Here is a 19,874-nt window from a genome sequence, read left to right as displayed (position 1 = left end):
GACACACGGAGATAAGGAGAAAATCATTATCTTCAGCATGCTCACACTATAGCTGCTATTTATCACCATATCAGTGCTCTGATTCAGCAGCGGTGAGACACTGACGAAGATCAATGGTTGTTATTCGAAACTCATCGGGTCTCACTTTTCATCCTGTCACGCTTTCTAACCGACGTCAGCATCGGTATATTTATCTCCTTAGCAAAATGCCAGTGTGACTGCTGCAGAAAGTGAGAGTGCTAAGCAAAACCTTTACTGCCAGGGTTCAATGAAACTGGTGATATATAGTAAAGCACAGCGTGTGTGTGTGTGTAGACAATGTGAGCTCTTAGATTCATCAAGTCTGTCTGTTTTTCATCACCATGAAATTCAAAGAGATTTTCTGCTAAAAATGAAACAAGGGGGAAAAGAAATATTCTAATAATTCTAAAGAGTTGCCTGGAATAGTAATTCATTATAAAGCTCTGAACTGAAATCTACATATGCAGGAACAGATTATGGGATCTTTTCAATCAGTATACACAAATGAATGATTTCCTGGCTGTGAGTCTGATATAAAATGAGTCAGGACTCCGTTGGCTTTCAGTGTGAGACGTGTGTTTTTCCCTCTGTTGGAGAATTTTAATGGTTGAAGATAAACACCTTCACATTTTCAGTGCTTATGAACAAGCACTTTGGGCGTCTCAGAGAGCAGAAATGCGTTTGATATCACCATTTACTTTGAAGATAGAAACATCTGTGTGGAAAAAATATATAAAATATAAAACCCCTAAAACCAGAAGTACTTATAGAAAATAAATAAATAAATACATTCTTAAACTCCCGAGTGTCTACTTTCATATGAGCTTTATATTAACCACCACTGTGTATTAATATATAATCTCATCACACTAATTGTATATAATTCAACCTTTTTCATGAGTACCTATTTTTTTTTACAAAAGAGGAGCTTGTGGTATTGTTTATTTCAAAACAAGCAATGAGAATTATTTTGGTAAGACTCTATGTTTTTATTGAATTTATACTTAACATGAAACAGTCATTTTAATTTGGTGTTTCTGATGAAACAAGGTGGAAAAAAGGTGCCATTATTTCTATCCTTTTAAAATTTCTGTAGCTTTCATGTATTCAATACTACTTTCTTCAGAGCTGGAGATCTCTTCATCAGGATATCAGTGCATAATAAATAAATTATGTTCACACCAGTCTCCTGGCAAAAAAAAAATCCTGTGTGATCATATATTTATTATTAGAAGGTTTATACTTTTATATTTTATTTTAAATATACTTTTATATTTTAGCAAATTGAGTTTCTGATACTGTTTATCTATTTCTTCATGCTTTTTCATGCTACTCAGTCATAGCAAAGGAGGTGTGGCCAGTGTGTTGGTCAGCAACAGTAAAGGAGGTGTGGTGCCTGTGCTTGCTAGTACCAGTAAAGGAGGTGTGGCCTCTGTGTTTGTCAGTACTGGTACAGGAGGTGTGGCCTCTGTGTTTGTCAGCAACAGTGAAGGAGGTGTGGTTCCTGTGTTTGTCAGTACCAGTGAAGGAGACATGGCCTCTGTGCTTTTCAGTACCAGTGAAGGAGGCATGGCCTCTGGGTTTGTCAGAACCAGTAAAGAGGGGTGTGACCTCTGTGTTTGACAGTACCAGTGAAGGAGGTGTGGTCTGTGCTTGTCAGTGCCAGTGAACGAGGCATGGCCTCTGGGTTTGTCAGAACCAGTAAAGAGGGGTTTGGCCTCATTATTTGACCAGGACCAGTAAAGGTGTGGCCTTTGTGTCAGTTAGTAGCAGTGAAGGAGGTGTGGCCTCTGTGCTTGTCAGTACCAGTGAAGGAGGCGTGGCCTCTGTGCTTGTTAGTACCAGTGAAGGAGGCGTGGCCTCTGAGTTTGTCAGAACCAGTAAAGGAGGTGTGGCCACTTTATTTGTCACAACCAGTGAAGGAGGCATAGCTTTTATGCTTATCTCTTCGTAGTACTGGAAGTGTGGTCTCTGTGCTTGTCAGTCCCAGTGAAGGAGGCGTGGCTTTCATGCTTATCTATTTCCAGTGATGGAAGTATGGCCTCTGTGCTTATCAGTCATGGCAAAGGAGGCGTGGCTTTCCACTTCTCACAGCAGATGCTTTTGTATCAGTTCACACAATTCTGAATCACAATGCAGTATAAAATAATAATTCTAAACATTATCATATTGTCAGTATCGGCTTTAAATCTGCTTTAAATCACACTCTGGGTCATTAACCACATATCAAAATACAAATTATATTCTCTCAAAAGAAAAACAATTCCGGACTGTGAGATAACACTTCTTCACTTTTCTTTCTCATCCAAAAGTTTTCCACATCACTGTCACACTCAGACACACTTCAGTGTGGCCTGTCTATCACTAATCACTGCAAAATTCAGGCTCAAATCTCTCTCTCTCTCTCTCTCTCTCTCTCTCGCTCCAGCAGGTTGTAGAAAATGGAATTTCTTCCCGTTAAGGAAAAGCTGCATTAATCCACTGTAATTGCTTTCTTAGCAGATGGATTATGTGTAAAAAGGGACAGAAGCTTGTGGAAAACCAACTTGCTGGAACCATAGACAGTGAAAGTGGACTTCATGGATGACAAAGATTAATTTATTTATTAATTCATGACAAATCACATAGACAGACTGTGTAAAAATACTGATTTGGACCAACTGGTAGCAGGAATTCAGCTAAGAATGACCCTATAACAAAAAATACACAATACACAAGAAAACAAACACGTTATAAACAAGAACAGATTATTGTAAATGACTTTTTTTCTTTTTTTTACAAATTATGATCAAATCATCTACTAAAAAATAAATTCCACCTTTAAGTAGAATCAGTTCTCCTTTACAATACAGTGATCCTGCATTAAAGCTGATTATTAATAATAGAGCAAATCCAAAGGGACAAAGTAATGCTGTTTGCTAAATCAGCTAGGGAAAAAAATTAATTAAGGCTTAATTAAGGCTTCATGATAGAGCAGGTAGAAACAGCTGGATATCTGGGGTAAGGTCTGGTCAGAATCACAGCATAGCTGGAGCCTCTCCTGGGAACACTGGAAGGCAGGGAGACACCTAGGATAAGATGTCAAACCATCCACATTCTTCATGTAAAAAATAATGGATAGGTTCTTTATACGCCTTGGGGGATAGTGCAGCCTTGGCAAACCCATCACATGGCCAAATTATGACATAAATTATATCAAATTATGACTAAAGTTTATTTTTAAAGAACTGACAAATGAAGGTTTTCATTTACTTTCAGGTACTTTGTATTAAAAGATTACTATCCAAATAATCCTGTTTTTTTATTTTATTTAAAAAAATATTTTTAAAAAACATACATTTATAAAACCTACATTTATTAAATATAATTAAAATATATGTGAATAAATAAAATAATACAAACAAATAAAATAATATATATATATATATATATATATATATATATATATATATATATATATATATATATATAAAATATAATAAAATATACTGTATGTTATGTATACATCATCTGTCCCCTAAAAAAACATATAGTATTTATTCAGCAGAGAATCAGACTCAATCATGGAATATTGAAATAAACACATTGCTGTAGAGGAAACATTTCTAACATTTTCTAACAATGCTTTAGGATCTTAGGAAACCATTTTTGGGTAGGCTTTACCTGTAAATCTTTCCCTGCTGCACCATTTTATTGTGTAATCTCATCACAGTTACCACAGTTTTATATGCAGCTGGGAATTAGTAAATTCTGTAAACCAGACATTTGTTACAGGGGATGCTTTAGGAACACTGCAGGAACGTTACAGACTGCTGAATACTGACTATAGTTCTAATAACGTTCTCTGTTAGATTTAAGCTTTTTTTTCCTCGGAGTGTGGACTGAATGGATAGTGGTTCATTGACTCAAATTCTTTAAATTGCATGAATGGTTACAATTTGTGACGGGAAATGAAAATGATTCATGACGTGACCCCCTGAACTCTGTTCATGTTGTGAATATGAAGGGAGAACGGCTCTGAAGATCACCATTCTCTACACACAGACACACACACAAAAGCAGGAAGGATTTCAAATGAGGCAGTGAGGGTGATGTCCTGCCCTGACAAAACACAGAGTATCCAACCACTGCATTACTATGCACATAAAGACGAGCAATCAGTGTATTCTCTTACATGTAAACACATACACACACACACTCGTGGTTGGGGTATCACACAGCTGTGGCCTCACATCAACCTGAAATCTACACACACTCTTCCTGAGACACTCATACATGTTTGATGAGGCTCTCCTTCTCATCAGTGAGTGTGTAATGGGAAAGGTGGTGTGAGGCGACAGCCAGTTAAGATCTTGTTCACACACTCACTTATCACACTGGATTTCAATCACTGTACCATCCAGCCCTGCTGCAACCCAGCATACCAATACCTGAGTCACATCAGAAGCATTTAAGTTGCTCACAGCCCAAAGGTGAAATTAGGATGTGCACTTCTTCTTGCTTATATTCCAATAAATCTTAAACCTTTTCGGGACCTTTAAGCTTTGAATATATATTTATTCCACAAAACTGCCCTATGCTACACATAAGGCTTATTTGACACCATTTTGTTTCTCAAACTCCTATCCATAATACCACAAGCCTGGCCTCTCCAGTCTCATTTTACATGACTTCAACATTATACTTTCATTTCCAGCTCTACACCCTTTCCATGCACTCGCTTCTGTCCACTTCAGTGGCAGACTGAAGGAGATGAGGAGGAGGATGGAAATGGACTTACATTTTTTTTCTAACCATATTGAAATATTATCCCATTATTCATCCATGGTGCTGCCATGACAGATTTTCCGCCTTTAAGGGACGATACACGGGTTCATCCAAAGTTCCTCTCGTCTGTAGACCAGACTCTTTCAGATTCTGTTGAGATAAGGGTTCCTCGGGTTAGAATGAGATAACGCTTCTGGCTCTGAGTCACCTCGTGTATTAAATCCTGCAAATGTTGTTTTTGCCTTATTTGGATGAACAAATGATGGTCCTTGAGATCATATCATTCTGAACCACTTCTCATTTATCTCTATTTCGATGACCAGGTCAGTGCAGCCACAGGAAGGACGAACCCAGAGAAGTGATGCTGAATAAATAAACAGAGGTCCAATCTGTCATTTCCAGACAGAAATGCAGTCAGAATATCTGTTGCAGTTCTACAACACTAGGTGATGAGGAGCTACTGCAAGAATGACCCATCAGTCTGTCTGTCTATCTACCTACCTACCTGTCTATCTACCTACCTACCTGTCTGTCTATCTATCTATCTATCTATCTATCTATCTATCTATCTATCTATCTATCTATCTATCTATCTATCTATCTATCTATCTGATGGTCTGTCTGTCTGTCTGTCTATCTCATTTTTAAAAGCATTACAATTCTCTTAATAATTTTAAATATAGTGCATTTAAAAGGTATCTGGACAACTTTGCTTTTTGATTTTAGCAGTTTTGAATTTTTTTTTTCAAAATGAAAGATTTATTCTTATTTAATACATTTGCAGATCTTCACCCATTTCTCTCTGCAGAGCCCTTCAGTCCCTCAGAGTGAGTCACTCTACTGCTATTTTCAGGTTTCTCCAGAGATGATCCATCAGGTTTAAGGCCAGGTTCTGTCTCGGCCACACAAGGACGTTCAAGGACCTGTCCTAAAGGCAATCATTTTCACATTGGATATCCCGATTTGAGATCTTGAGCACGCTGGAGCAGGTTTTCCTCAAGGCTGTTGCTGTACTTTGATCTGTTTAGCTTACCATCGATCCTGACATACCTCCTAGGCTCCTAGCCTGACAAATCCCTGCTGCTGAAAAACATCCAAGGTACAATGCTGCCACCACCATGCTTTACCACAGGGGAAAAACCCTTAAAAAAGTTTTTCTTTTCTTTTCTTTTCTTTTTTTTTTGTGTGTGTGTCAACCTGACCTTTTAAAGAATCCATTACAAATTGTATTTTTTTCTAGGAGTGTATGCATGTCATTTCTTAATTAACCAAACCTTCATATATATATATATATATATATATATATGTATATATATATATATATATATATATATAGTGGCTGTCACTAGGCACAGTTAAAAAGTCCCAAGCAGGGAACTTTCAAGCCTTTTTGACTTTTTCCATCCTTGTTGATTTTATGCAGCACTATGATTTATGACACAGCACAAAGTCACCTACAAAGTAATGCTCCATTACACTGACTTTACTTAACTTTCCAGACTTAAACTGAGTGCAAAGCTCCATTCATCACCACTAGCAGGATGTAAGTGAAATCAATTCATAGCTAAAAGATAGCACATGACGTCTGATTTCAGAGAAGGTCACGCGCCTTCTTTGACCTATTCAGCGCACAGCAGTCGACATCGGTGACCTTTACTTCAACTCTGTCTGACCTCACAAGCCTCTGGGGGAAAAACACAAAATAATGGGGCAGAGGTAAGTAGAACAGTAGACAAGGTAACCTGGATACGTTGTTTATCTCTAGTTCGAATCAGGACTTGTGTTTTCCCAATAGACCATGTGGAGATGACCTGGACTTTCCAAGGAGCAACTGGGGAAGAATTATGTCTCTTATCTTTCATCCAGATTCTTAAACTCGGCACATTTTTAAATTCATGATGGCATGGACTCTGATTAAATACTGATGCATGGCTTATCAAGCAAAATTGGAGGGGGCTTTGGCAGAAATATAACTTAACATGACAGCAAGAGCAAAAATATTAGTTTAGACCAAGTCATCATCATCCAGCAACATAAAAACAGCTTAGAAAATTGTGACACTGGACTTGTGTGGGATCGTTATAAGAAGTAACAGAATTGGAGATAAAGATTATAGGAAGCAGAAATAAACCTGCATTCATTTACAAGGTTAGGAGATCATCCAAAAGAGTGTGTACTGCTTCTCCACTGGGTGGCAAACGTTTAGGATTTTACGTATCCTGATCAAATGGAAAGCCATGTCCCTTTCTCATCATCTACTATTGTCCATGAAAGTAGGAAATCTAAGCAGAGTGACTGTGTTTGAGTGTTCAGCTAATCCACTACTTGTTATTTAACCTCTTAAAGGATTACTTATGAACACGAATTAGCAAATGGCTTATTTAACTTGGAAAAGTTCATGCTGCTCTCGTAGGTCTGCTTCTGCTTCACAATTCAAATTACTGCTTTGTGGACAAGACTTCTCTTTTGAAGCGTTATTAAGGAATACTGACTACAATGCCGCTTGGAGGAATCAATAAATCTTCTCTTCCCCCCATATCATTAAGCTGGAAGCGTATATAGAGAAGTGTGGAGGCTGCAGAAAAGCATCCAGTACTCCACAGTGAGACTTTTAATCATCTGGCCTGGACTCTTAACTGTCAGGCTAATTGGGTGACACGATCAGGCTGTGAAAGTCACTCAGCACCTTTTAAATAGAAACACCACCCAATGTCGTGTAGCACAAGTGTGTGTCACACACGCTGTTGTTAATGTCATGCTAATCATGTGACTATACAAACATCTTACTAATCTAATAAGTCTTGTCCAGACGATCTCTCGTGCACAAATCACTACAAAGAATTCTTCCAGGTCTGTTTGTACCACAGGTGTCAGGAGATTACTAAAATCCGTAACTGCTGTTTTGCGGAAAACTTTTCATAACTGACCGTGTTCTCTTTCAAACATAAATCTCCCAGAGCTAATCTCCTAATAGCTAACAATAAATGCATTTAGAAGAAGGTGAAAAAAAAAAACTATTGAGTATTTAAGCTCAATAAATTACTTAAACTTTGACCCTTATAAAGAACACCAGGATTCATGATATACATAATATGGTAATATGTATATATTTTTAAAGTTTATTACACAAAAACACAACCATAATTGAAGGGTTCATGGCAATGCTTATAGAAAAGCTGTGAACAACAAAACGGCACCTGAATGGTGAAAGAGTGACCTAACTAAGAGCTTTGTCCTCAAAATCTTCCTATAATGCAGCTCAACCACTGCAGTGCATCAGCTGCCAGACACTTTCCCATTTACGGGGCGCCATTACTTTTGTTCTAATTGAATCACTAGGCTTATTGGTCATTGTTTATGGATTTGTTTTCATTAATATTTTTTAAAAATGGGCGTAACTGAAAAGTGGAGAGCGTAACCCATAAAGCTGCAGTAACTCTGCCATTTTTAATGTGTCTTCCTAAACATATGTAAATTTACACAACCTCTGAAGTCCTCAAAGGATAAAAGCTTGTTTTTTTTCAGTAACTGGATTTTCATGAAAAGCACATCTATTTGTAAATGTTCCTGTGAATGATTTATAAATAAACTTCATATCCAGCGTGATATGTGAAGCCTAGGGTGTGTAAAAATATTACTACATGTATTATTACTACAGGAACTGGAATTATCCTTTCTTACAAATTTCTTACAGATGGTGGATTTCCTGCTTTCAGCTGGACTGGAGGGATAAAGACCCAAATTGACATTTTTATCATTTCCAACACTATTCTCTTCTTGTTCCTCTGAACCGTATGATTGCATTTAGTCCCTGCTCTCTAGTCCACACTGGTCACTGAAACACTTTCTTCTTCAAGTCCTGGAGCCGGTCGTTGGCCACGGCTTCCCTCAAGGCATGGAAGAATCCCAGGTAGTGAGCCGTGTTGTGCAGCATCAGCAACACTCCCGCCAGCAGCTCGTTGGTCACCAGCAGATGATGGACGTAAGCTCTTTTATGGTTCTTACAGCAGTAACAGCTACACCCATCAACCAGCGGGCGGAAATCATCCCGGTACCTGGAAAACACAGCGCTGAATTTCTCACAATATAATTTATTAACCATGCTTCCTTCTGAACACTGTTCCAGTAATTTTGTTAGTTAAGGTCAGGTTTGTTGTTGAGCACTTAGAGGATAGAAGAAGTCAATATAACCATCATTGATCTGATCTAGATTGGTTAAAAAACTGAAAAGGAAAAGGAAATGTATTCGAACCCTGGATATTATGCTATGTATGTGAGTCGAAATGCTTCCTGCTGTTTTCCTGCAATTTTATAGTAAGTAAAATAAAAGCAGGGTGTGTATTTATCAAAAATTTGTATTTGGCTGAGACAGAATTCTATTATTTAGCTAATAAAACCAAACATGTCTTGACTGACATCTGGAACCATTGCATCATGCAATAAACAATATGCAACCACTCCTTTAATGATTTGTACCTACAAAGGTCATGATTCACATGGCACTGCAGCCCTGAATGCTTCAGAAACAATGATGCTGCAAAAATCTCTCCTTTATTTACCCGCTAATCTGATTTCACTCAACAGCTGAAAGACCTGCTGTGAAAACAGAGCAGTGACCAATACGCCTGGTGTGAAATAGAGAAATATTGGTTCCACCCATCCACCGTTTTTTATCAAGATGATCAGATTAGAGAGTCACTGTTACTCGAATGAGGTCTTTGAGGACATAATAAGATAGTAAGAGAAAACATCCTCCATATACCTTGTGTCCTTCAGATTCATCTCGAATCGGGTCATGTTTTCAGGGCTGCCGTCTCCATTTTCTATCAGGCCTTCAACAGCAGGCGCATCTTTGTTCGAATCCAGTACTGTCTCACACACACACACAAACATGCAGAGATTAAAATGAAGTTTAATTTTAGATTCGTTGGTGGAAAACCTCCACAACAATACTACTGTGAATAAACAAATAAAGCTGGTTTTATTCCCAAACTAGTGTCTTTTAGAATCCTGGAGTGAACACAAAGACCGATGAATACAAACACATGCTTGTATACAGACAGACGGAGGTACGTATACACACACACACACACACACACAAACTGTTAAAAGTGAACAGAGCTGGAATTGCTGTTTGGTCACTGGCTTTAATATTTAATCAAATGCCATCAGAGACACAAAACCACTCTGGAAGAAAGCCTAACTCGAGCATCCCTTGCTTTATTACCTTCAAAGATAGGAGTGTAAAAAACAGACAGGCTAATAGAATGGATAAAGAATTACAGAACCGAGATATACAACACTAGAGATGGAGAAATGAGCATGAAAGTTTAGAAAGATGGAATATATAAGTGCAGTTGAAAACGTGTCCTGCAGCCTAAAATAGTAGTAGCTTGATCAGGAAGGGGAAACTTGGGCTTTAAACCCTCCTGTAGAGTGTGCTAATGTGCTCGGAGGAAATCTAAACAAATCCCAGGGGCAGCGCTGAACTTCAAACCACTCTGATTTTCATTACTCTCAACGCTCGTAATCGATTTACTCTGCCTGACACAGCACCTCTTTACACATCACTGAGTCTAATTACACTACTCTGAGGGTGAGATGTTCTGCCCATTACAGACATCGGTTATGGACTTCATGTGGTCAGAAGGCTTACAGAATAAATTAGCACCTCTCTCTACTGCTCAGAAGGCAGACTGACATAAGGCACTTCAGCCTGGCTGCGACTTAATTATTTTGTTTTACTGAGCTACACAAACAGATCTTCACAGCTGCACAAAACATTAGGCACACGGTACTCAAATGGCTTTGCTAATTATTTATGAATAATATTCGAATCCAAACACACTACCAGTAAACCCTGGCATCCCCATTACCAGCACACTGTTACCCATTAGCAATAAAGGGTTAATTGTCCTAATATTTGTTAAAATAGCTTGCACCAAAAATCATGAAAATCTCTCAATATGGACTAGAAGTCTGTTTCTCTCATATATCGCCAGCTAGCTGTTCATAGAAGTAAACGGTTAAAAAAACCTGACATTGACTCAAAATTCCTCTCAGAAATCGTCATGTGAGATGATGTTAGCTGGCCTGCATAAATTATTATAAACATTTAAAAATGGCTTAAAAATCCTCTCAAAAAAGCTTAGTCCTTATTAGCCATTTAGCTGACATTAAAGGATCACAAAAATCTATTAATAAAATGTATTGTTCCTTTCAGACATCATGTCATGTTAGGTCTTATTAATTATACAGTAATTACACACACACACGTCTACAACTTAAAAATCCTCTCAGGAATCCTGTCAGGTTAGCTCAAATTAGCCACTGAATCTAATAATAGAAATAAAGGTTTTAAAAAAATCTAAAATTTAAAAACGTTTTCTCTTTCGGGTTATCATATATGTTAGAAAGTAATGTTAGAATATCATAATGTTAGAAAGTAAATATAAAAACGTATTAATACAACCAACAATTAAAAATCCCCTCAGAAATGCAGTTAGCATAGATTAGCTAGCTATCTGGAATCAATTGTGAAGATTATAAACATACATTAATATGCCTCATAAATCCTGTCAGGTTTGTTCATATTGCACAACTAGCAAATGTCAGGAGTAATTTTAAAAATATATGACTTAAAAGAAATCCTGTCAGGTTAGCTATCTAGCTAGCTTTAGCAGCGCAATGTGTGAACATTTAATAAGAATATGAATTCCACGTAGTGTAAGATGAGTCAGTATTTTTATATATGAACTGAAACAAGACACAAGAGCCTGAGATGAAGCCTGTAGAGTTCATCAGCACTGGAATAGGTGAGCAGTTTATAACCTGGCGGGTTAGGAAGCAGGACATTTGTCTATTAATGTCAAATTTAACTCATTAACCTCTCTGGTTTTGTAGCCTTGTAGTGGCAGAGACGCATGGATAGCAAGTTAATCAGCGGTCTGTTTCTCATTTATCCATTAATCTGGCTGTTACTATTACTGAAAGCATGCTTCGGTCAGACAGCGGCCTTATCTCCCCAGGAATTAGATTTAGTGGGGATAAATAAATTGAGTAGTGTGATGCGCTCATGTACTTTGGTTGGTTAAAAAGTAGTAAAAGCGGTGATTATACATACTGTACATGTTATTTTAATCAATTAAGTTATGATCTACCGTGAACCAATTTTGCCATAAACAACGCTATAAAATATCTGACAGTTCAATATCTATATCTTTCTTTTTCTTCAGTACTTTTATTGGATTTCATCTGAGTATCACTGCGCTCGCTGTCTAGTGACTTTTAAAAAGATATTATTTCTCACCATACCAGCTAGACATTAAAGCACAATATGAGAGAGAGAGACAGAGAGATAAATCGACACAGCTACTCTTGCCAGCACTCTCATGGAATTTACTTGAAATCTTTATTCAAACGAAAAATGTTCATGGGCTTTGGGACTGAGAGTGTGGCTTGGGGAGTGCAGAGACAGTGGCCCACCTGTAGGGGGAGATGTACCTGCAGTCTCTGGGTCAGGTGTGATGGTGTATTTGAAGCAGAGGGCGCAGCCTCTCTCCGTCACCTGGAAAGGGAAGAAGCCCTCAAACAGATCCACTCCAGCTTCCACACAAGCTATGACCTCATCTGGACAACCCACACCTTTCAACAACCTGACACACACACACACACACACACAGAGCTGAGGCAGAAAGTGAAGGGGAACATCAGGACAGTCTTTTCAAGTTTAACAGCAGACACAGAGTTTGCAGTTGTTAAAGCCTCTGAGGAAGTTCAAAGTCAAATCAAAGAAATAAACCTCAACTCCACATTCAGCCTGGGGAAATCAAAACATCAACACAAGTCTGTTCCTGTTTTTGTGGACAGAAAAGTGAATAATGCAGTTTAATGATAAAAAAAAATAGTATTTTTTAAAGATTATAGTTGCGAGAAAGACATCAGAAAGGGTTGGAAATTGTGGTCAGAAGTAATACACAACGACCGCAGTGCTGATATATTCGTGTCGTATTATCACCTTTTCAGGTCACTGAGAATTGAAGATATTGAAGGCTGCAAACAAAAACAATCCATCATCAAATACATAGGTCTGGTTCTTTTGGTCCGCTTCGAAGAACGCATCACAAAAAAAAAGCAAGAAAGAAATCGATACAAAAATCAATACGAAGTTCTTGGGACCGATTATCTTGGTCCAACGATGAAGCGTTTCGTTTTTGACGGGAGTGATTTACATGTAATAAATAATTTAACAAAGCACTTGTGTACGTGTGCATGTGACAGTATGCAGTGGAAAAAACATCAGCAGACGAGTCATTATTATGTAAATCAAACTGATTTTCATCAATTCATTTCTCGAAGAAGCACTATTTAACCGAGTAACTGACTAAACCTTTGTTTTTTTCCCTTTTTATTGTTGCTTTACTTTCTACACCACAATCTTGTATGCTCCGATACTGAATACGAAGATAACAAGCACAATAAATTACATTTTTTCATATCAGTAAAGAATCCAATATTAGCCCAGCTTTAACTATTTTAAACTGTTATTTTTTTTCTGCGAGACTAAAACCTTTATAAGCTTCTTTCAGTCCAACTCCCTCCATAGCCAGTTGGCTTATTACCGAGGCTAAGTCCTGCATCTCATCATTAGAAAGGCACAAACACAAAGTTTGTTCCTAAAACTCTGTTCTCTCAAACTTTTGCATCTCTCCTGTGGAAGCTAGTGACTAGTGAGGCCTCTGGAGGGAGGGGATTTGAAGTGGCTGCAGAGAGTCTAAGGGCATGGGAGATGTGAAGCGCAGAGCACAACAAGCACCCACAGAGGAACATGTACACATACAGCATGTAATATGAGAATGAGGCTTTGTGTTGGTTTGTACCTCGGTTTTTCCTGAGGCAGCTCTGCAGTCAATGCTGTGATCAGCTTCTCCCTCAGCTCTTGCTCCATGGAGGTGGACTGGAAGCCATCCAGGACGAATCCAGCCACGGGCCGTTTGGCCGTCTCGCGTGCTGACCTCAGCCTCTCCTCTAAGATGTCTCCTCCCTCCACTACGCCGAATATGTCAGAAGTTTTCAACTCCTATTGGGAAAGTAACACAAGAAAGTCATCAAGATTGATGCCAAATCGCTTAATTATTTGTATTTGGGAAAAGTCTTCCAGATTAAAGGAATGTTTCAGCCTCCTTTCAATATCAAAATCAACTTCATTTATTACGTGATGTGGAAAGGAAGTCAAAGGGCAGTTGTTAAATTCAATATAATTATGCTTGTGTTATTTTTTTGCTGAACGCTTTCTTTAATACTCTAGTCAAACACTAATATTCAGTATATATAAAGATAGAATATAAGTATTCAAGTCTTTAAAGAAAGGAAAAATGACTTTTTCAGATGGCGACTTGATGCTACGAAACCTTCTGGAAAATATCAGCAACTAGAAACTAAGCTGGAAAGTTAAATTCAATTCTTTAAGAACATAGTTGGTAAGACTTTCTCCCATGGGTGTAGGTTCTATTTCTACTATATAGTTTAACACTTCAACAACATGTGCCCCTACATGTCCATGATTAGTGAATTAAGGAAGTGCAGAATAATAGAATAGGGTCAAAATTCTAGTTGGTGTTTATCACACACATATTATGGACTTAATGGAGGGAGAATATGCAGAAAATTGCTTTAGAATGGGAAATTTGACTTTTAAAAACAAAAACAGAAGTGCATTCTGACACCAAAACTTCAAAATTAGGCAGCAAAATGTCTTTAAGAATAAGCAAACTCAAACTTGCCTTCAAATCGATGAGAATTTGTGTACGCCTGATATTTACTAACCCTTCAGTAAGGTCATGTGTCAAATCCAGCTCACAAAGGCTTTTAAAAGTAAGTATTTTTATGACAGCTTCTACAAAATGCAAGAGAACTCTGTCCAGCTAAAATTGGCACAAAATTTTACGTAATAATATATACAAAATGATGTAATAAATAAAGGAAATGCTGCCTGGATCAGCAGGAAACAATCCAAGCAAAGCAACACAATGTTGCCTCATAGGAATAAAGAACCCACAGTTGGGCAACTAATTCAGGTTGTGTTAATTAAACCAATTTAAACTCATTAACATTGTGCTGGGAGCGACAAAAACATTGCTCGCATTAGTTTGCTCAATTACTGTGACAAGAGGTAATTTTTCTCTCTGTGCAGGAGAAGATGAATCTTAAAGTGTCTGTGGTGTACTGCAGTGAGCTGATGTCGTGTACTGTACCTGTGATTTATGGTGCAACTCAAGACACTCATCCAGATGCGAGAGAGTGCGCTCCACTGCTTTACGCACCCTCTTCCGCGTCGTGTTCGCCGGCCACGTCTCTCCGTCTGCCATGCTCTCGTAGACGTCTGGCCGTATGGCTGCCTGCATGGCCATAAACCTGGCCACCGACAGCTCTATTCTTCCTCCACTGCCCCATACAGATACTGTCTGTTTAAAAAAAAAAAAAGGATCATAAAGCCGCAATCATAAACAAACGGCTTAGCATTGAAATTGAAAGGAACATAAAAGTTCCCATCTTCATAACTCAAACTTAGCGCTACAGAAATGACCGAGTTTGACTTTATAGGCACGAGAGTGACCTTGTTGGTGACGTGGCCGGCGGGATGAGGCGTAGCAGGGTCATGGAGGGAGCAGAAGAGCAGCGTGTTGTGTAGACCTGATGAAATCAAAGAATCAAATTGAGTCTTCAGTCACATGATAAATCATCTTTAATGTAGTAAATGGAGCTGGCTGGGGCGCAATCTATTCTGACTTTCAGTTAATTAAAGGTCAAAGGCTGGTTACTGTGTGAATCGGAAAGAAGGACAAAACCAAAGTAAAGCCAAATAAAGAGAATCTTAGTGGCGTCCAAACAGTTCGTTTAAACTCTATGACCTTAAAGAATTCCAACATACTTTCAGAACAGATAATGTATTCACTAACTTTGAAAACAATAAATAAATAAAAAACAAACAAACAGAGTTGTTTAATAAAAATGCATTTTTCTGCCTCTTCCACTTCCAGACAATTTTCTCTGAACCCACCCAGTGATCATTAACATTCATAAAGCAAACCCCAGCGTTCATTATTATTCATTTGCTCGCTAATTGCCTACTCAATACAAGGAAAAACTCTTTCCATCTCAATACAAGCAGTCGTCTACTTTGAATTCAATCCTTTGGCACCAGCTGCGGTTTCAAAATAGAAAAAAAATACTCATTTGTTATTTAATGCTGTGAAACCAGGAATTAAATCAGGAACAAATGAAGGATTTGCCACATAGCAGCAAAAACGACTCTTTTCTCTGACCTCACTGCAGTCCAGACACTGGGGTGGGGTTACGACGGGGCAATAGAGCAGCATGCGTTACTCCACCAGTGTATGTAATTGTGTACGAGTGGTACTTTTCTGCTGGATCTTTTCTGCTTTCTGATGGGGCGTACCAATTTGTATATATAGATTATTTCATTTATATTTCACTTATATTTATTTCTCTTTTAATCTAAAGCAGTCTGAAGCAGCTTGGATGTCTTTAGGTATCTATATCTACACACCAGTGTTAAAAAGTGTAGGTTTTAAATAAAGATAAATCATGTCAGATTCAGGTGACAGGTTGGAGGGGTGTTCCTCCCTCAAGTGGAGGAGTTTAAGTATCTCGGGGTCTTGTTTACGAGTGAGGGAAGGATGGAGCGTGAGATTGACAGATGGATTGGTGCAGTGGCAGCAGTAATGCTGTACCGGCCTGTTGTGGTGAAGAAGGGTCGATTTACCAGTCAGTCTACGTTCCTACTCTCACCTATGGTCATGAGCATTGGGTCATAACTGAACGGACGAGATCCCGGATACAAGCAGCCGAAAAGTGTTTCCTCCATAGGGTGGCAGGACACTCGTTTGGAGATAGGGTAAGGAGCAACAGGGTAAGGAGGGTAGGGAGGAGCTCGGAGTAAAGCCATTGCTCCTCCACATTGAAAGGGGCCAGTTAAGGTGGCTCTGGCATCTGTTTTGGATGCCTCCTGGACGTCTCCCTGGGGAGGTGTTCTGGGCATGCCCCACCGGGAAGAGACCCCAGGAAAGACCCAGGACACGCTGGATGGACTATGTCTATGGACTAAGCAAGCAATGTTTTTGTTGTAATTTTAATCATTTCACATTCCAACACACTTAAATGTTAAAATGTTATTGGGCACAATTCATAAAGATCACAAAGTTGTTTTTTATTATTATTATTATTATTATTATTATTATTATTATTATTATTATTGTCGCATCTGCAGCATGTTTCCGTGTATAGAGACATCAATTTTATTCCAAGTTTACTAATAAAACTGCTGAAAAGGTATACAAAAAAGTCTTAGTGCAATATTCTCAAGCCGGAAATCACTGATCGTTAGTTAATCCACCTTAAAAAAGAACCATAAATCACTCCTCAGTCATTTCTTTAAAAGTCAGCAACTCCCACTTTGAAAAGGTGACTTCGGAAATAGTATTTTAAGACTTTCTGTATGAACCGTGAATAAACCGGCCCTGGGATTCGCGCTCTGCTGAGCAGTGCACAAGGTATTGATGAAATCGAACTGCACATCCTGCACAGCTGCTGGCTACCTATTTTTTACCATCATGAATGAAGCGGACAGAGAACAAGAAACTATGAGTGCAGTGCATGAAGTGGTACATAAAGTAGGAATGTTGTTCATTACAGCAACACTGCTTGCACAGGGAGAAGGAAAGAAACACTGAATTTAACTGAAACCCTAGTCAGTATGAACATACAGAGGAAATTGGATCCAGAGTTACATTCCTGTCACTTAGAAGACACCCTTAACCAGAGCTACTTACATTTTTATCTCATTTTATGCAACTGAGCAATCTTCAGTGTGTACATGAAGTATATTAGAATGAAAGCTAAGACCACAGGACAACTAATAAAGTTTGAGGAAAACTGTTATTTCTGTTAAAACTGGTGATGTGATACAACTTTCATTCCATTTGCTGGATCTCACCAGAATGTCTGAAAGCCTTTCCACTTATGGGCTTCATACTCCCAGTTTCAGTCACATTTGACATGAATACTAGTATTAATATTCACACCAGGAACATTAAAAAGTGATGGTAACAAGATTAAAATCATTTCCATATCATGTCAGTGAAATACACTATATTGACAAAAGTTTTGGGACACCCCTCCAAATCATTGTATTCAGGTGTTGTTTTTCAGGAGTTGGAATTGGCCCCTTAGTTCCAGTGAAAGGAGCTTAATGCTTCAGCAACATTTTGGACAATTTCATGCTCCCAACTTTGTGGGAACAGTTTGGGGATGACCCCTTCCTGTTCCAACATGACTGCACACCAGTGCACAAAGCAAAATCCATAAAGACATGGATGAGTGAGTTTGGTGTGGAGGAACTTCACAGAGTCCTGACCTCAACCCGACAGAACAGCTTTGTGATGAATTAGAGTGGAGACCGTGAGCCAGGCCTTCTCATCTAACATCAGTGCCTGACCTCACAAATGCACTTCTAATGGAATGGTCAAAGATTCTCATAAACACACTCTTAAACCGTGTGGAAAGCCTTCCCAGAAGAGCTGAAGCTGCAAAGGGCTGGCCTAAAGGCAGACGTCCAAGTTTTGGAATGGCTCAGAGCCTCCACTCAAATTCATCCCAAAAATGTTCCATCAGGTTGAGGTCAGGACTCAAATAAATAAATCAAGTTCCTCCACATCAAACTCGCTCATCCATGTCTTTATGGACCTTGCTTTGTGCACTGGTACACAGTCATGTTGGAACAGGAAGCGAGCATCCTCAAACTGTTCTCACAAAGTTGGGAGCATGAAATTGTCCAAAATGTCTTGGACAAGACATGGCTGAAGCATTTAGAGTTCCTTTCACTGGAACTAAAGGGCCAATCACAACCCCTGGAAAAACAACACCTGAATTCATTGATTTGGAGGGGTGTCCCAAAATGTTTGCCAATCTAGTGTACATTGATCGTTATGTTATAAACAGAAAAACCCAATTTGGTATTTTTGCCTCCAAAGTTCACCAACAGTGACGTTCCGAAAAGGTTTTCCCAAACTGATACACAATTTCGAAACAAAGCTCATTCAAGAACATTACTAACCTGAAAACTTTCTTACACCATGCTTAAACTCCTCCAGGACTTCCTGGTGCTCTGCGCTAAAACAAGAACTCATCATAGCACGCATCGCAAAAGTGATGACGAGATCCAGATGTGAAGTGTAGATTTAAACATCAGTCACACATCCAGTAAGCAGAACAGCAGATACTCACAGGCTCTCCAGCGTGACCTGTGTGACTGCAGGCAGGTTGCTGAGTGTGTGAAGCGTGTCCTGGGTCAAATGTGGCACAGTGGCACAGCGAGTGTACAGGAAACAGCCTGGAACTTCCAGAGAGTGATGCTCGCTTTGCCCAATGCTGGTCAGAAGCCCCAGACGGCAACCACGGACCACTTTAGATAACTCCAGCTTCATGACACCGGTGTAGTCGAGAGCAGATAACTAAGTAACCACATCAACGAGCAGCTACAGAAAACATCATCCAGAATGGCAGAAGTTAATACAGAAAACCGCTATTATATCGCATTATGCTAAACGTGGATAGTTTCTCAATAACTTTATTATAACTGATTTTATAACCCAGAGAGAGTGTTAGTGTTTGCTCATTATGTTTAAATGGTTTTACAGTCTAATTTTATTCCTCAGTCCAAAAACGTAGAAGTAAATGAATCAGGAACCGGCAACTCGTTAGCTACAGACAGCTAACTAACGCTTACAATTACATATAAAAACACCAGGTTTTTCCAAAGCATATCAACACAATTCGGATAGATCTATTCGAATTATTCTAAACAGGATCATTTGCACATCCACTTCTTACCAGAATAACACGTGAACACAAGTACTACAAGTCGCAAAATTATGAGCACACCTGGCTTTCGAGTCGCACATTTGTTACGTCACCGTAAACCGCGCCGATGTGTACTTCGCGGTCCGTTAAGTAAATAAAAAACATTCATTTATACGTATATATGCTTTACATTTTGTCACCCAAAA

The 19,874-nt window shown here is 38.8% G+C and overlaps 1 protein-coding gene across 2 annotated transcripts; it reads right to left on the bottom strand.

The window, feature by feature from the left end:
- Nucleotides 1-7,908: 7,908 nt before the first annotated feature.
- Nucleotides 7,909-19,797, bottom strand: qtrt2 (queuine tRNA-ribosyltransferase accessory subunit 2). Of its 2 annotated transcripts, none has more exons than XM_058376989.1 (9): nt 19,699-19,797; nt 19,093-19,343; nt 18,923-18,978; nt 15,404-15,480; nt 15,042-15,251; nt 13,668-13,867; nt 12,274-12,443; nt 9,551-9,656; nt 7,909-8,843 (listed from the first exon to the last, which is right to left on the bottom strand). In XM_058376989.1, exons 2-9 carry the CDS (start codon nt 19,290-19,292, stop codon nt 8,621-8,623), a joined length of 1,242 nt encoding a protein of 413 aa, XP_058232972.1. In that variant the 5' UTR covers nt 19,293-19,343; nt 19,699-19,797; the 3' UTR covers nt 7,909-8,620. The 2 variants fall into 2 exon arrangements, with proteins under 2 accessions (XP_058232972.1, XP_058232973.1); XM_058376990.1 differs by having other exon boundaries at nt 12,292-12,443.
- Nucleotides 19,798-19,874: the final 77 nt, after the last annotated feature.

The sequence above is a fragment of the Hemibagrus wyckioides genome, linkage group LG23 (genome assembly GCF_019097595.1).
Source record: "Hemibagrus wyckioides isolate EC202008001 linkage group LG23, SWU_Hwy_1.0, whole genome shotgun sequence".
NCBI lineage: Eukaryota > Metazoa > Chordata > Actinopteri > Siluriformes > Bagridae > Hemibagrus > Hemibagrus wyckioides.
The sequence above is the reverse complement of the archived record's forward strand: the minus strand, read 5'-3'. Positions and strand labels throughout refer to the sequence as shown.